This window comes from Lontra canadensis, unplaced genomic scaffold (genome assembly GCF_010015895.1).
Source record: "Lontra canadensis isolate GAN:19392208 unplaced genomic scaffold, GSC_riverotter_1.0 scaffold18, whole genome shotgun sequence".
NCBI classification, from domain to species: Eukaryota; Metazoa; Chordata; class Mammalia; order Carnivora; family Mustelidae; genus Lontra; species Lontra canadensis.
In genome coordinates this window covers 21,320,413-21,339,299 of record NW_022631012.1, presented here as the reverse complement: position 1 = coordinate 21,339,299, position 18,887 = coordinate 21,320,413, and the positions used below count along the sequence as shown (strand labels likewise).

Genomic DNA, 18,887 nt, shown 5'->3' with positions numbered 1-18,887 from the left:
GTATTCTCATAGCCTCGTATGGTGTGCTGGTACTTGGTGGCCCTCGGTACATGTATAATGTGAAATAAATGTAAAATGAATGAATGGGTGAATGACATGGCTTAATAGCAGTTTACTTAAAAAGTTTTAAACTTGGGAACAAGCAGCAAAAATCGTTAATGTAGCTTTGGGCGGCAACAACCAAGGGCATTGTCTGCTTTCTGAGTATCTAGAATCTCGGAACTACAGAGACAGAAATGATAAGGAAAATAAGACTGGTGATGTGAAATGACTTGTTCAGGTTCCACCACAAATTTGTGATCAGAGTAGGAACTTGAATTTAGAGATCATGGCTCTCAGTTAAATTTGATTTTTTACAAGTTCAACTATATTCTCTTCTGATCAGACCACAACTGTGCAATTCTGAGCTCTACGCTTAAAGAAATGTGTAGACAAAGTAGAATTTTTCCAAGGAAGTTTGATGCAGATGCCAGGGGGAAGCAAGCACTGTATCACATGAAGATCAGAGGAGAACATTAAGGTTGTTTCAGCCAGAGAAGAAAGACTTGCACAGGGGCCGCAGGGTGAGTGGGAAAATCATATCTGTTCTAATATTTTAAAATATGTAAGTCATTATTCCTTTGCTTCAGAAAGGAAAAATAAGAGCCATGGGTAGAAATCACAGAGAAGTGAATTTCAGCTTAACCTGAGAGGGAAAATAATGCCTCAAGATTAGAAGTCACCAAGAATGATTAAAATTCCAAGTCATAAGAAATACGCAATTAGAGGTTGGATGAGTATCTGTCAGGACAAGATTGTGAGTTCCTTTAGAGTAAAGACCCAGTTTTACTCGTATTTCCCTAAGACTTTGAATGGGGCTTGGCCCACAGTGTATGCTCATTTATGATTCACTATGTCTCTTTTAAAAGGACTTCTTTTATGTGGTAGGTAAGCATGGAGGTGAACAGGAATGCGCTGTATTATTAACCCCATGGACTTCTCCAACACTTAGGGTTATGGTTCTTTGATAAAAAAAATCCTGCAGAATAGCATTACAATATTTAGCAAAGCAAGTCACATCATACTCTTACACAGGGATGTGTGGGTGGACTTGCTGTTTCTTTTAAACTCTACCAAGCTCTAGAGTGTTGCATGTCACTCTTCCCGTAGGTGGAAGGGTTTGCCGTTGGCTACTGTCTTACAGGGGAGATCGCTGCTGGTGTATCTGTGCAGTTGTTAATCAAACCAAAGCTCCATGCACAAGTTTAAATGGAGTTTGTTTTGTGCAAGCAGCACAAGACTGATTTATGGAAACACTCGCGTGATGATTATGCCCGTAGATCACACTTCTCAGAGTGCCGACTAACCTAGAAAACCAAGTGCTTCAGAGTCCTAAATCTTGTTCAGATTGTCACCTTTTAAAAAGTGTTTTTATAAATATCATAAATACCACTTCAGGAAACCCATTTTTCACTGAATATTTTATATCCAGAATGTGTTGATTTGATATTTGTCTTTTTTTTTTTTTTTTTTTGGACACAGGACTGTTGTTCCTTTCAGTCTATGTGGAGGTCACTGAAAGGAGGCAAAGAAAGTTCTAGATTTACTATATTAGCCACAAAAAGCTTGGGAGAACTAAGTAAGAGGCAATTATTCGATTTGTTATTCATCTCTTATTCTTTGAGAATTTTCATATTTTATTTCTTTCCAAAGTGATCATATCTATTTATATGCTCAAGAATTCTTATCACTAAATTCTTTTAGCTGTTATGGGATTAATTTGCTTTCTTATCCCAGCATTTAAATATGCTTACAATGTATTTCTCTGTTTTTTTTTTTTTTTTAATGAATTATCATCATCACCATAGTCCCACTTCAAAAAATGGGTCAGCAGGAGACATAAAGCTCTTCATAAGGAATTTGGTGGCCATTCTAACTTCTTTTTCAAGAACTCTATGCTATAAATGTAGCAAGGTGCTTCTGAGAATCTATGATTCTGGTGTTTCCCTTTTAATGATGTTATTAAGTTTTTCTGCAAGTTCTTAATTCCACTCACCTAAATGGAACAGATTTTGTGCTCTGTGTATTCCTGATATGAAACTTGTTCCCGACCCTTCAGGTATCTGCACTTAACAGCGAGATTCTAAGATGCTTTCCAAATAAAAACCAATATCTTCTTTCCCTCTCTTTTATGAGTTATAAAACACTTTCCTTCCCCTTCTTCTTTGATTTAATTTATATGCCAGAGATTTTTCAGCTCTAGGGATGAAAATGGAAGACCAGGGAAGAAAGTTGATGAAATAGAGATGATTCAAAGATCTGAAATATTTTATCCTCACTCGATATAAAGTAAATTATTTTTTCTCTTTTCCAATAACCATCATTTCCCTTGATCTTGGAATCACTCAAAACCTAGCCACTGAGTCCTGTATAAACTAATGCTCTGTCTCAAGATGTGGGGGAAGATGAAATATTGGTACCTGTACAGATTGTACCAGCTTGATTCTATTTACAGGTATGCGATACCGCAAATTTAAGAAGGCCAATTTTTTCTCATCACTGAGTATTTATTATATATAACAAATACATGGGAAAGAAAAAACTATATTGTGTGATATAAATAGTTTATTTACATTACAGAAAAAACATCAAGACAATGTATACTATTTCAAATATATCCATACATAGTCAAATATAGCTGTAGTACATGTTTTCATTGGTGTAGATTACCACAAATGCAAGGCAACATGTGTAGATCGCTTGTCTTATTCTTTTGTCTATAATACTGTACTGTGTAGTCCCAGCTCTCGGAAGTCCGGCCACCGTGCCACATGCTCCCTTTAGATTAACCTCGTGGATGCTCTTGTTGTGTTGTCTGAACTGTAGTGCCCTGTGTTTTGCTTCTGTCTGTGAATTCTGTTGCTTCTGGGGCATTTCCTAGAAGGTTGGAAAGTTTACAAATCTTAGTCCAGTGCTGTTACCTGAAGTTTGGTCCTACAATTACAGAGTGAAGTTGTGGATTAAGCCCATTGTTAAAATATTTCAGACAAAAGAATTTATTATTGGTAGAAGCTGGGATATTTTAGAAGGCTCTTTCTTTCTTTCTTTCTTTTTATTTCTTTTTTCTTTCTTTCTTTTTTTTTTTTTTTTTTTTGCTTCTCCTTGCCGTTGTCTGTAAACATCTTTTGGGGAGCACTGAAGAGCAGAGGCAGACGGTGAAGGGGACACAGTTACCTGGTCCTCACGCGCTTCCTCATAAGCACAAGAATGACTCAGCAGAAGGCTATCAAGCAAGTTGTGAGCTCATCTAAGCTCACTTTAAATGTCTTCAACAATTTTATATTTTAAATGTCCTCAGGATGAATGTTATATTGACATTTCAGTGCTATAAGTTTAAATCCTAGCCAACCAGAGAATGAGCCAACTCTTAATATCTGATACATAATGAAAAGAGATATTGTTTTTGTTCGGGCTGATATCATTTTTCTATATTAATACCATAAGCTGGAGACATAAATTGGTGCCAACTACTTCACTTCTATAAAAAGCTAAATTCAGTCAAATTATCTGAAAAGCTCTGGTCTGGTGTCTTTTCTCTTGTAATAAATGAATGCTTTGATGATGCAAATAAGAAAAAAATATAAAGTTCATATAAAATCCTATTATAATAAGATGGTTTCAGAGATTATCTATTCCTATACATGTTCATATATGAATAAATATATATGTGTATATATATATATATATATTTTACACGGGTATGGTAGATCTGTCAAAATGAACATGGAGATGAAGGTCCCGTTCCCAGCAAGCGGGAGCCGGAGATGAAAAGATGAAAATCCATCTTCTCAACAGGGCAACACTTTCCATTCCAGAGCATGTCTCTAGGTGTCTATATTTTTATGACACATGCTGTATTTAGAAGGAGGGCAGATGTTTGACTAAAATTATAAAAACAAGGGGAAACAATTAGGAAAAAAGAAAGTGGGAGAAGGGAAAGAGAGAAAGGAAGAGCAACCAGGTGATGGAGAAATGAAAAGAAACTGAAGAGAATGAAGGGACCTCTGCTCGGCGCAGCGCGTCGCTCTTTTAGCAACGGGATATGTTGGAGTAGGTCTTGACAGACAAATGTGGTCAAGGTGGCCAGAAGAGGGCAGGCTTTGGAGAGGGGCAGATGGCCCAGGTGGAAAATCTGGTTTCTGGGTAGAACATTTTCAAGTGAATAGAATGCATCCATGCCAGGGAGAGTGTGAGTTTTTTTATTGACTGGTGTGACCCCTGGAAAGACTTTGGAAGACCAGGACATCCTAAGACAGCTTCACAAAATGCACTACAGTAATACTCACGCAGCTCATGTACTCTTCCTCCAAGGTAATTAGAGAATAGGCTTTGTTTTGCTTTAATATGGAAAATGAAAATGGGCATATGCCTTGAAGCAATGGCTTCCTTCTCATTTGGAGCTCCGTTTCGGTTGTCCGGAGTTGGAACACACGGCGTCATGGCCAGCCGAGGGCGGAGTGAGCAGGGCTAAAGTGACCAGAGCGGACACCAGCCGTCCGGACTCCAGGGTTGCCCTTATTGCTTCGCCGCGTACACTTAGCAATTTGCTCACGTCTCAGACCTCCGGGTTCCGACTTGGAAAACAGGGATCACTGTTCCTTCTTCATATGTTATTAAATGAGTATGTGTGTGTACACGCATGTGTGACATACACGCGCATCTAACATACCCACACACAATGCTTGGTGGGTGAGAACCCCGTGTACCCTATAGCTGTTCTTATAATGTATGGGGACAGAATTGTGATTAGTAACAAACTCGAGAAGATCTGCTAAAGTACTGAAAGTTTTGCATCTTCGTCAGTACGGGAAGTAGCAAGTCCAATTGTCATGAGATTAGATCTACTACATGGAGTTCGGTTTTTCATGCACGGACATTGCGTACAGATGGGAAGGTTCAAGACCCTTAGAATAATACGGCACCATATCTTGTGTTTTAGATTCTTTTCTATCTTTCCTTTATACTCAGTATTTTTGGTTTCTTGAGTTATCTTTATGTTCCCTAGAATCTATTTTAATATAATCCATTGACTCACTTGGCATCTAAACGTGAGAGTCTAGTTGATGAGCTCAGCTTGGCTCTGAGCAGCACGAAGCTTCCGTCGATGATCTTCCCTTAAGCTTTTAGGCCCGGCAAGGATTTATGAACCATATTTTGTCTCTTTCAAGAACAAATGCCACACTTGTCCTCAAAGAAGATAGTGCGGTACAGCTACGGAGATGTATTATGGCTTTTATTTTCTAAAGATACGATACTTTCTCTTATTTTCTTGTCTTTAGAAAAATAATTTTGGGGGAAACATTCTGATTTACTATAGAGCTGTACAAATGAATGAAAGTTTAAGTGTCTTGTGAATTTGGCAAAAACCTTGAAAAACTTTCTTGGAACTTTTTTCTCAGGGAGAGCGAAATCAGGTTAGAAAGAATCTTCAGTAATATTTCCGGTTAGACAAGGCATGAATAATACAGATTTGGCTGCCATGAACTCACACACTGATGGAGTTAAGCGAGTACATACCTGGGCTACTCCTTTACTCCCAGCACAGTGTCAGACATCACTGACTAACCTTGGTTTTCTCTCCTAGTGAAACGGGATGGGGTCTCTGGATCCGTCTCAGTCTAGCTCTCCAGGAAACAATTACCACTTGATTGTACTGGGGGTTTGTTATAAACACTTGCTGTCATTTTTGCTTCATGTTTCCATATATCAAAGGTTTTCATGTACTACAACATAATCTTTTTTATTGTAGCTATTTTCTTTGAATTTTGTGATTAAAAGCTGTTTTAACTTAAGATAAAAATATACCTGTTGTTTACATCAAATATGTTAAAAGTGATGATATCAGAGCTGTAATTGGAAATGCAGGCACCATAAATGAAAGCTGTCCTTTAACACTCTTTTAGGCCTTGGACACAATCACTTACCACCTCTTTCAGCACACTCATCTGGATAAATAAGGTAACACCGTCGTCTAAATAGTCTGTTAGTAGTTTGAACGAAGGACTGACATTCTATAGCTAAATGGAAGAGCATATTTAAACAAGGACTGGCATCACACGGTGGAGAAAAACAGATCTTTGCTTCAAAAATAAATGATCCTCATCAAAATGCAAAAATGAGGAAAATACTTTGTAGCCCTCCAGCATGAACATCGATGCTATTCACATGCTGTTATGATGAGGAAATAGGACTCCTGAGAGGACGGCTGCAGAGTCCACGGGGGGACTCCTGCCTAGAGTAATCTAAGTGAGGCAAGGAGCAACAGATTTCTTTATCTGGGCACAGGTACTGACCTTGTGATGCAGAGAACCACCACACAGATGACAGCAATCTGGATGGTTCCAATCACAGCTGCGATTAAGACGTACTGAAATCGTACAGGGCCGGGAACAACGTACAGTACACTGTAGTCCTTTTTTTCACAGTGTTGTCCAGTATAACCAGCATCACACCTGGAAGAAACGACAGTGCCCAGTTAGCTGTAGCCGCGGGGCACATTTGTATATCCTGTACACATTTGTCTTCACTGTGAAGTCACGGCTGTTTGCTGCCCTCTTTAAAAAAAAAAAAAAAGCTATTTTGTAGATATGGGTTTCGACTATTTGTTTTCCACATGATTTCTTTGTGTTTTTGGTTTCAAAGATGTGAGGTTTTCTTTTATACTTATAATAAGATTTTGAGGACAGGAGGTTGGTACATAGTTTGTAATGATGACAGAGGAGGAGGAGATGTCCAGAAATGCTACTAGTTCTTACTATATTTTTTTTAGGCGAGTTTCACATTTTATTTAACTTCTTCTTTAATCAACCTAAGTCGACATGATTACAAGAAAAAGTTTGTTTCTGAGGATATGGGTATAAAATGGGGCTATTTATTTATGTCTTTATGGATAAAGCATTCTGTATGCTACTGTGAGGATAAATGTTGAAAAATGTTTAGACCAAAGGTCCAATAAGTGATTTCTTTAATTTGTCGATCATAAAGTTGTCTCCTTATGTTGGAGAGCTAACTTTCAGTAGGAAAAAAGTAATTATGGTGTAGGCACGAGAGCTTCACAAAATAAACTCATGTGTGTTCATCTGAGAAAGAGCGCCGCCTCTCACTGCCTCAACCCTCCTCAGAGAGCTCCAGTGGACCACCTGCGTGTTAAAGTTAGTATTTGACAATGAAATGAAGAAAGTGTTCACGTAACAATACCAACAAGGGTCAACTTGTCACTGGCTTTGTGGAAATGTTTTAGTATTCACTTGGAATTTCTACAGCCTGGGGTCTCTCCTCTTTGTCTTGAAGGGTTTAATAATGGGGGTCCTGCTAAGGATGACCGGGCAGCGGGAGCAGCCGCTCAGTTTTGTTCGCTCTCCCTGGCTTCACTGGAAGGTGTCAGTGTATTCAGTTAAGGGAAGTATAAGAGGGAGACAGTTCGTGGGCGAGAGAGAGAGAGAAGAAAGGGTAAGGAGGAGGAAGAGGAGAAGAGAGAGAAATTCCTTTCCCTGTATAACAATACGCAACCTTTTTCATCATGTGCCACTTGCAGATTCCTTTAATAAAAATACATTTGTTTTTCCACCTTGGCTTTGCCATCTTTTTACCATCTCAATAATTATGTTCTATTCATGAATACTCAGGAGATACTCGGATTTATTAACTAAGTCCAGACAAGCCATTTCTTTGTGTCTCAACTGAGTTAGAATCAGTGGAAGTATGGCTAATAATCTCACTACACGAGGCTAGTAATAGCAGATCCAGAGAAAAGAGTATGTGCCTAACAAAACCAAGATTGATAATATTAATTAGAACACCTGGATGACTTCGGAGAAGATGACCTTCCCAAAGCAACAATGCTATCTCGTGTGCGCTAAGTCCTCATCGGTTCATTTTGGAAATATTTACTGACCACCTGTTATAGGCTAAGAGCTACCTATGTCTTTAGGAGCCTGAGTCTCTGAGAAGCTTGTCATGCCCAAAGTACAATTCAAAATTCTACCAGACGACTATCCATAATGATATGCTACATAGTCCTCGGGTATGTAAGGCACGTGCATTTCCTGGTTTTCTAGTGGGTGTCTGTGTGTGCGTGTGTGTGTGTGCGCGTGTGTGTGCGTGTGTGTGGGTGTGCAGGAGAGGCAGTGAAAAGTTTTGCGGCTGATCACCCAGGCAGGCAGAATGCCATGCAACTCTTTGCAAACATCCAGAATTCAGTTCTCTGTGTTGACTTTACATAGTATCAAGTTAAAGAGCGAAAACATTACCTGCAAGAGGGCTCCTGCATGTTGGCAGAGCGCTCACACTTCCCGTGCATGCAGAAACCATTGTAGTGTTCTGGGCAAGGTATGTGGTGCTCTCTTGCACTTTCTTCTAACTTGTTGGCATTCTCTGCGAATACAGATAAAAGCAGGCACCCCTTGTAAATACGTTCCTAGCCCAGTGAGATCAACCGGTACATCAAGAAGCAAAGCCATAGCAGGAGAAGATACTAAAAAGGGCAAGAACGGAAAGGCCATGCTCCAGAAGAACGGAGGAGGACTGAAAGACAGATATCTTCTCGTTGTGTTTAGAGATGAAGCTGCAAAACTACCAAGTGCTTTTCATGCTTTTATGCAATTTCTTCCATCTTTAATGGCCAGTGATGTTTCCAAGAGTTGGCAGACGGCTTTAATTTTCCTTGTGTGGACACTGTACATTGATCATAAAATAATTCAAGAACTATCTTAGTCTTCGAATTTCAAAGCCCAGCATAATGTCCCTAAGAGTAAATGCTGCAATACCTTGATACTTTCTCAGTGTGGGAGCTTAAAAGTTAAAATAGGGTCGTGTTCAGTTGTTAAACAGACGTTTTCCAAAACTAAATGCAAATTGCAACAGACGTGTTCTTTCAGGGTTTTTTCATTGACTGCGAAGGGGAATTCTACCCGCACCCATGCATTTTGTTATTGCCAAAATAAAGCTATTGAAAGAGCAAACGTTATTTCAGAATCATTCATGGAGATACTAACACAGCACATACTGGAAGCTCTAAGTGTGTTCCTATGCACGGGAGCCGGCCTGTGTTAACAATGCGATGTGAAAGCTGAACTTACGGTAGAGGAAAGAATTTGTCTTCTAAAGTGAATCCTCTCCTCCATCATTAACAAGTTTTGTTTTCTTATGTCTCCACGAAGATGCCGAAATATTTTTTCTGACCTTCTAGGCCAAATACATGTGCTTCCTATCCATAGTGCTATCTCTATGTAGTCTTTGGATTATATTCATTTTGTAATATAAAGTTTTGCCTTTGTTTGAATCTTTTCCAAAATCCATGACCTGCCTTGACAAACTTTAAAATTCTTGCCTGAATACATGAAAAATATAATTTTCTTGATTTCAATCTGAGAAACTCTTCAATCCCACAGTAAGAGAAGTAATGAAAGCAGTGGTAATGGAAGATTAAAAATGAATTACTGTTTCCATGAAATAAATTATTTCCTATTATTTCATACAGAGGTACAGCTTTTATTATGGTGCGTCCTTACAGTTTCTGACAGTCATAGGTGATGCATATTATTAATCAGGAGAGAAAATAGCTTTAATACGGGTGAATCGTCTAAATGCATTATTTATGTTTAAGCAGAGCTGGAAAATATCTATACATTTTAAGATCTAGTTAGTCATCTGCAGAACTTTCAAGTTTGAAGCATATTGGTAAATATGTTGAGCACTTTCTTGTGTAGGAATATTTATGAGTGTTTGTGTGACAGGTAATATTTCAAATCGCAACTCAAATTAATAAAGGATTTATTATAAGAATGCTAGGGAGACTGGACATGGCCTTTAATCATTCCTTTGTCCTATATTTGTGTCTCTTTACCTATTTAGTTGATATTTTGTTTGTATTATATTTCGACTTTGATGAATATTGTTAAAATGAATAAACCACTTGCATGGAAAAGACTAAAAACACACCAAGCTTTCTCTTTCGGTTTCTCCCATTCTTCTAAGGTACTTTAGAGCTTTATGTCATGGTATTTTTGGTAACAAATTACAGCTATAATGAGCAAACACACAAAAACTGAAATAAATAATGTTGGCTGAAATTTCCAATATGGGAATATGTGACCAAAACAGCAGCGGGATGCTGCTGCTATTCTGATACACCTCGAGACGGCTCGTGGTCATTCATGAATCCGTGCAGAAGACAAGGCTTGTTTGTTACCGCTGACCAGAGGCTGTAAGCTAGAGCGGCCAAGCCATGCACGTGCTGTTTAAAGGCAACGTTCACAGTGGGGTTTGCAAGCCCCACTGCTGACCTAACAGACCAGCACTGATTCTCACTCTCGCTTCTGGATCTTCTCCCCATAACAAACGATTCAACACTTCTATTTCGTGTTTGTTAGTGACCCTCCAGCGCTTCCACACACCTGCATGCAGGAGGATTTCCTATAACTTCCCTACACTTCAATTTACATCATGATTTCGGGCATGGCATTTTTCAAACATACCTTATTAGGCCTATTTTTCTTTTTGTCAGTTGCGAAAGATGATCAAGAATTTTCTTAACTCAAAATCCATTTTTAGGCTATTTCATTTTTAACTCCATCCCTAGCCCCATACTGTTTTTGTTTTTGGATTTGTACCATGTTCACAATTACAGACCAAAGTCCAAGGGCAAAGTAGGAGCTCGTTTGAGTGAGGCTGCTGCCTTAGTGTGTTAGGAACAAGAGATTTTCTCAAAGTTAATTATCCAGACAGGATGATCATGTGTGAGGGGAATAGTTCCCATCATAAAATCTGCTAATTAGTTTACACCATTCCTTCTGGGCTTGGAGTGCTCAGTTCTGCTGCTTGTAGGACACGGTCAAATAAGGAAGTTAGAGAGATTGAAAATAAATGAGTAGAAGAAATGATCCCTGAGCAAGAAAATGTGGAATCATCAATATATGTCAACAAATTTATAGTCAATCCAACCAAGTAAACCAGTTGATTGAAAACCTGAATATATAACCACTTCTAGTAATGCAATAGACATATTTTAGAAATGAGATTTGAGTATATTAAGAATAGAGACACAGAAAATCTAATATTCCAACCAAATATGTGTATGGATGATGGTTTTTGTGACCCCGATGTTTATGCCTCGGTATTCGAGCACTCCTGAAGCACTTAAAGATTTAAAATCACCTAAAAATGATAACTGGAAGTACATATGTTCCTTACAGTGGCTGATGACGTAGACATCCATTTCTCCGTCCTCTACTGAAAAAGAGGTTTAGGGTGGGGGTTGTGCTCTTTCTACTAAAACAGATAGTGACAATGGTAGAAACTCTCCATGTCTCTGTGTAAAATCTTCTAGTTTCCTACTAAAGATCACAAATGATTTATTCTGAAAGGGATCCTGACCCTTTTAAGAAACATTCTGGTGTAATCTGAATTAACTGCAGCACAGCTAACAGGATTGCATGCCCATTGCGAGTCAACGCCCTAGTCAAGGGCTACAGGAGTGGGCAGCTCTAGTGCACACACAGCTCTATGCATTGTTTCTGTCCTGGTGCACTCAGGGGAAGAGACGGGGGAGGGAGGCAAGAGACAGAGGGAATGAGGACTGGCAAGGTTTTACCTTAACAGAACTCAAGGGAGGGAAGTGGGTAGAAAAGGGGCAGAGCTGGGCATGGCGGTTCAGAGCCTTAAAACAATATAGCCCAGAGTGTGTGCGTGTGCGTGTGCGTGTGTGTGTGTGTGGCATTATCCCTGACTTTTTCTTCCCCAAAAGCTGGAAATAAGATGTCGTTCAGAGAATTAATCTATGAAAACAACACATTATGGACTGAAGCAGAAATGGGACAATATAAAATTGCCTAAAACTACCCATGAACCCAAAGAAAGAATGCTTCCTGGGACAAGGGTTAGAGCTTGGCAAAAGGAGCTTCTGAAAGTCATGTTCTCTGTTCAAGGGCTCTCCAGGGGGGTGTTGCCCTGAGAAGCCAACCTGAAGGCAAACCTCGAGTCCCGGTGCAGAAGCAGAGGCACAAAGCTATTAGGTCTGATGCCGCTTCCTCGTTCTCTCAGTCAACCTGTTTCCCTTACTCTGATGCCCTGTTCTCTGGGCAGTTTTAAAATAATTTGATTTCTGTGTAGCCTACAGGACCACCTGGATTCCTCATCTGTTTGACAGTTACATATTTCATAGGAGTTAAATTGATTGGTTGTGACTTTCTGTGTTTTGGGTTTCTTTTTTTTCTTTTTTTTTTTTTTTTTTTTGCATAAGTCAGCTTTCTCCAGCCCACTCAGCTCTGGCATTTTGTAAGATCAAACTTCTGCACCTCCCAGCTAGAGGACTGGGCCCTGCCCACGGTGCACTGCAGTCTGAGAGGCCTTTCGGGGGCTGGTCAGACAATATTTCTCTGGAAATAGCACTTTGCCTTAACCAGGCCTTTCTTGAGGATATCTACAAATCCCTAGTACCAGATTCCCGAGGAGTGCGAGAAGATTTCAGAGTAAGGGGCACAGATCCTAAACTAGAGGTAACATGGCAGACTCAGGGCATGTTTCAGGGACCCAAGTTCCTACCGCACGTTTTCACGCCAACAGAGCTCTTCATGAGCGAGTGAGTAGCAGAGTGAAGTAGCGACATCCTGGTGGTTACAAAGAAGCCTTCTTACTATTGCTAAGATTTTGTAGTGTTGCTGTGTGGGAGATTTAATTATTATTTCAGACCTCTAAGTTCTTCGAACTCTGAGTAATACTTATTTCTACTGCTAATATTTACTTAAAATAAATTACCAATAAATATATACTGATATTTATTATAAAATATTATTTTTGATATACTGGGGAAAAAGAATTAAGCAAGTAGGAACATTACTTAGATATAGTAAATAAAAGAAATCACTTTGGCTTAATTATGTGGACACTTTATCAGAGGGCATAAGATATCTTAAATATTTACAGTGTCTATATTTCAGACGTTCTAGCATACAGTGAGCTCTTTTATGCATTATCTTCCTTTGAGGGAACAATATGTTTGTGGATTAAATTCAATTTCTCACATCATACTTTAACATCTCAAATTATCTTTGACAAGTGCAAGCCCAGGAGTAGTACCATCTCATTTATTATGTTCTCAACAAGCTTTTCCTGTGGACACACAAAATGGTCCACACTTTTCCAGAAAACGAACACTTTCCATTTTGAATATATTTGTATAATATTTCTATTTTTTTTTAACATTTAATTATGGCACAAGGAAACCCCAGCCCAGAAGTATTCAGGCACTTGCACAGCTGTTGGGATACTCGATTTTACCTGCCCCTTACTTACTACCATAGCTGCAAACCCATTTGAAAATAGTTTTATTTAACTAACAAGAAAAAAAAAAAGGTGTCTTTCTTTCTATTATATTTATACTGTGCCTGGGATGGAATAAAATGTGAATGTGGAAGTGAAGTCATGATTGTTCCCGTTGTTGATTAGAGCTGGTTTCAGAGAAGACATATAATTCTTAGGATTTCCTCTCCTTATCTTATCAGGTGTAAACATATGAGGTGGTAGTAAAGCCTCATATCTAGCTTCAACTGCAGCAGAAGTTTTTTAAAGACCAGAAAAGTGTTCCCATTGAATAGTTCCTGAATGCAATGCAGTGGGGTTCTCGGGACTTAACAAATTGCATAATAGCTCCCCCCGCCATCATAGTTTCTTCAAGGCCCAGAGGAATAGATGAGGAGAGTCTCTCCTCTCTTAAGCCTCTAAGACAGAGACTCAAATGAGAACGCCTGCTGCAAGTGGCAGGAGAGTGCAAGGGACACGAAGGCATTTAAGGACACAATCAATTCTCGTTTGGTAAAGAGCAGAGACTCAGTCACAATGTTCTGAGTTATTTAATCTCTGTAAAAGATTTGGAAAAATAACTTCAAAACAGAAACCAAGCCCCTTGTTACAAATGCAGCATTTCTTCTACTGGCTGAACCTATTTTTTTCAAAAAGTCGTTAAAAGTATTTAGATCCAAAATTTTGCCAGTTAGGCAATGGTCTGGGTTGGGAAGTAGGAGGGGCAGAGACAGGGGGAAATTTTTTCTTACCTCACCATCAATCAGGCATTACAAGATGATATGTGATTATCCGTATTACCACTTGTGTATATAAATATTCCTATTGGACACACAAATTAAAATAAAGCAGAGGAAAACTAATTTTCATGTTATTACATTCTCAGGCAAGGCCTTGATGACATTATTCAAGAATTGTTTGAATTTAAATTGGAAAAAGTGCTAGCATCTGAAATAGAAATAGTAATTTGGGGACTGGAATGATTGAAATGCAACAATATTGCACGATTATTTGCATGGGGTTTTATTATCTCAGTTTCTACTGGTAATGTATTTACACAGATAAAAGCTGAGAAATCTGGACCATCTTGGGAAAGAAACTTGTATGTAAGCATTTTCACTTACGACACCCAAGTACAGTTATTGTAATTCCAGGACTTGTGATGACAAGGCTGCATCACAGACACAGTCGTCAACTCTGCACCTCCAAAAGTACACATCATAGATTTTACATACATAATAATAAATAATACATAAAGATGTATCTGCTTATTAGTAAAAGGAAAATAAGCAGATTTTTAGCCATTTGTCCATCCTCTGCCCTGAAATGCCTGTCTGGCTTCAGATGGCAGAGCCCTCAAAGGCGTGAAGGGAGCAGCTACTGGGAGAAGCCATCCTCGGCCTCTAATGGTCCTTCTCAAACTCCACCATTCAGTCAAGAGCCTATTAACTCCCAGCAAGTAGGTAACTCCTATAGGTTTAGAGGATTTAGCTTGAAGACCTTTTAAAAATATAGTATTTTATGGAACTTTAGATGTCTTTGACAACACTTCATACGCATCAGGCCTTACGAAGATGTAGGGATCGTTAACCTCTCAGGAGTCCAGAGCTGGAGTTGCCTGGAGCTTGTCTGGGGCCTTTTGCTGGAGATTTCCCCACGGAGCTCTCGCTGTAGCAGCCCTTCTCACTTTCGAGATGCTCTTGGACAGCAAAGTTTACTATAAACTTTAGAGGAAGGGGAAAAAAAGGACTGGGAGCCATTTTATGTCAAGAATACTCCCCTTCCCTTCCTTCTGTAGTCTTAAACTAAATCTATACACTTCTGGCCAAATTTATTTGCTCGGCGGCTGACCGGGCATCTTAGGGAGCCTGCCGGATGACAGTGTTGACCATGACAGAGCAAGTAACAGAGGGTTCAGGTCCTATTCCCTTCCGGCTTCTAGGGTATGTGAGCCAAGCCATTTTTCCCTTCATGGGCTGCATTTGCAGAAATGGTTAAATTGTTCAGAGAAACCTTTCTAGGTGACACATTTGTTTTCCTCCATGACCCTGAAGCTATTAGCCAACAGAGAGTGAGGAGGATTCCAGTTGGAGCAGTCACTGAAATGCAGCAGAAATAAAGGTTTTAATAATGTAAATAGGACAAAAAATGGCTTTTGGTAGTTTGCTAAATGAATATTTCTTGACTACCTACTATGCGTCTAGTGTCGTGCTGTGTACTGTATGCTGCATGCTGTATCTATTGGCCCTCTTCCCAAGATTTTTTTTTAAGATTTTATTTACTTATTTGACAGAAATTACAAGTAGACAGAGAGGCAGGCAGAGAGAGAGGAGGGGAAGCAGGCTCCCTGCTGAGCAGAGAGCCCGATTCGGGGCTCGATCCCAGGACCCTGGGATCATGACCCAAGCCGAAGGCAGAGGCTTTAACCCACGAAGCCAACCAGGCACCCAAAGATTTTGTTTTTTGTCTTCTAAACATAGCCAAGAAAACAGATTTGCAAGACAAGACGACGATAAATATTATCTACATTTACTGGAGAATCTACAACATGCCCAACATTGTGTTAATATTTAATATGATAAAATGTATTCCTTATTATAGCTCTTTAAGGTAGATTTATAAAAATCCCATTTTGTGTAAATGAGGAAACATAAGCTCAAATAGGTTGAATTGCTTATCTTAGAAATTTGCACGATCAATAAGCAGAACCCGGATCAAAGCCAGCTTTTGCCAGTGCAACATGCAGACCAGGTAGTTAAGGACTCATTAAAAAGAAGACAATATCTCGCCTCCATAGTTTACTAATTGTTTGCCCTTTATGATTCCTGATTCTTTATCCCACACGGATCCTATTGCTGCTCTGAAAACCAGTTCTTTTCTTTTCTCTTCCTCCTGTCTCAGGACAGAGATCTTGTCTGAGATCAAACCATCAGGAATCCCAACTTCTCCATCCTCCTCAAGGGCTCTCTCCCTCAGTGACCTCCTTTATCTCCTGTATCTTCAATTCTTTGCTTCTTGCCACCAGCATTTAAACATCTTTGAATGTCTTTCATCTTAAAATAAGAATTTACAACCTTCTCTTACTGCATGTGCTTTCGTAGGCCTCTTGTCTCCCTTCTCTTCTTCTTAAGAAGCTAAACTTCATCAAAGTGCTGTCTACACGCCTGTTCTTTGCTTCTTGCCATAACTCCCATGCAATATGTACCCATTGCTCTCCAGTCACGCCTTCAGAAAAACTGCTGTGACCTCGATCAACCCACAACATCTTTATTGGTAAAACTAGTAGTCTCTTTTCTGACTTCCGACTCTTGATTTGGGCTCAGGTCATGACCCCAGGGTCTTGGGATCAAGCCCTGCATCTGGTTCCATGCTTGGCAGGGGGTCTCCTTGAGGTTCTCCCTCACTCCCTCCCTCTGCCCCTCTCCCTTCACAAACAAACAAATAAATCTGTTTAAAAATGACAGGTAAGTTGCAATATGATGGTGAAGTTTAGTATACTCAATAGAATGTGTATATTCAGTATGACAGAAATAGAGGCACAAGTGAAAGCTGTATTTGCTATGCATCCTCAGTCTTTTTCTGTGAAAGACAAAAGGCTGGAGAGCAAAACTGTGTTGCTAACCATAAAAGACAAGACAGACACCTATAAATGACTCAAGTGCAAATAGAAGTGATTGATGGGTTGATGAGTTTGCATAGTTCTCCCGTATGATGTCATGGCCCAAAAAGGGCAATTAGAGAATTTATACTGTAGATTCGGATTCATTTGCAAAGTTGGAGTACGGCCATATGTTGGTACCTTACGAAATCAATGTAAGTGATTCTCATTGAAAGGGTTAGAAGGTACACCATCTTTTCTAATATGCGATGATGAGACAAAAAAGTTTCAGAAACAAATGTAGCTGATTGTGCTGTAAGTATTTCTGATAATAAAGAAGTCATGGAGTCAATACTAAGAAGATTTAATAATTTTTCTAAGAAGTAATTTCTGAACATAGCATAGCCCATGAACAGCTCCACATCATTGAAAAGTTATTGTTTTTTTTTTTTTAAGATGTTATTTATTTATCTGACAGAGAGAAAGAGACACAGTGAGAGAGGGAACACAAGGAGGGGGAGTGGCAGAGGGTGAAGCAGGCTTCCCGCAGAGCAGGGAGCCCGATGCAGGGCTCCATCCCAGGACCCTGGGATCATGACCTGAGCTGAAGGCAGACGCTTAACAACTGAGCCACCCAGACACCCCAAAAAGTGATTCTGTTTTGATAGCATTTCTCAATTATATCCTAGTATATGTCTACAAATCAGGTATCTTTGTGTTTGAGCAGAATTACAGGGTTATATCGGCTTATATACATACAAGATTACAGACGATTCTAGAGCAGAAGCTACATGAAGACACACAAGCGGAGAGTCAGGTGAGGATGTGAGCAGGTCAGAGCCATAATGCTACAAGCCGAAGAGTGCAGGAGCCACCCGCAGCTGGGAGAGGCAAGGAGGTACTCCCTCCTCTCTGAGCCTGTGGAGGGAGTGTTGCCAACACCACCTTGATTTCAGACTCTAAGTCTCCAGAACTATGAGATTATAAACTTCTTTTGTTGTAAATCACCCAGTTTGCAGTAATTTGTTGTGACAGCCCTTGCAAACGGACACAGCCAGAGTTCAGCAACCAAACCCTTACACTAATGAAATACGTTTTCTAATGACGTGTATGGAATGAGTGAGAAAGAGCTCAAGGATCGGTTTCCGCTGCTCTGTGACTTGGGCAGTCTCAGCTGATGTTTATTTTTCCAGCATAGTTTTACTCTCAAAAGTTCTGAGTTTGGGTGATACATGATATGATTAACTTAGTTTAAATTTATGTTGAAATATCTGTGGTTCACTGCATTGCAACACAAAAACTATGCATTAAAGGTGCTGATATGTCAAAGTATGCTAATAATCCCAGTAAAGAAGAATTTTTGAGAGGAGAGGAAAACTTCATGGGAGGAGCTCCATTTTTTTTTTTTGATTAATTCATCTTGTAAGAAAGGCAGTTATCTTACATAATCATTTTGTCATACAACAAATGATGCTACATTTTACCTTTATTAGAAAGAAGCAAGTGACGAGGAATCAAACTGACACAGATGACCTTTCAACAAAAGGATTCCAGGTCACAGGTGCGTTATGATCTCCCACACTATCTCTGTCTGCGATTTCAGAATGCCTGGATAGCTAATGCTTTATGGAATTCCTACTCATTAAGAAAATGTCAGTTTATTTTGCATCTTCTGTTTAAGAAGAGTGGGAGTTTGTAGTACTGCATTAAGAAAATTTGAACATTAAGTGTTCTTTGAAGTGTCATCCTTCAGTAAAATGCAAATCTTTAAAATCTAGGACAATTCATTTGTCAAATATTCTAAATAGCTATGGGTTCACTTTCTCTCTCTCTCTTTCTCTTCTTTCCAGTTTTGAATAACTGATTTGATTCTGGTACTTCCTTAATTTCTAGTCAGTGATAACTTTGAGTACAATAAGCTGCTCTAGAAATAGTTAAGGATGAGATGTGAATC

General features: G+C 39.3%; 1 protein-coding gene across 1 annotated transcript in view; it reads right to left on the bottom strand.

Annotated features, from left to right (window-relative positions):
* Window positions 1-2,586: 2,586 nt before the first annotated feature.
* The window catches only part of TMEFF2 (transmembrane protein with EGF like and two follistatin like domains 2), a 230,847-nt gene continuing 214,546 nt past the window's right edge, over window positions 2,587-18,887 (bottom strand). The window contains exons 8-10 of the mRNA XM_032860195.1: window positions 8,289-8,412; window positions 6,333-6,491; window positions 2,587-2,916 (exon numbers count right to left, since the gene is read on the bottom strand). Coding sequence (XP_032716086.1) covers window positions 2,820-2,916; window positions 6,333-6,491; window positions 8,289-8,412 — 380 coding nt within the window. The 3' untranslated portion in view covers window positions 2,587-2,819. The remainder of the gene's footprint in view (window positions 2,917-6,332; window positions 6,492-8,288; window positions 8,413-18,887) is intronic.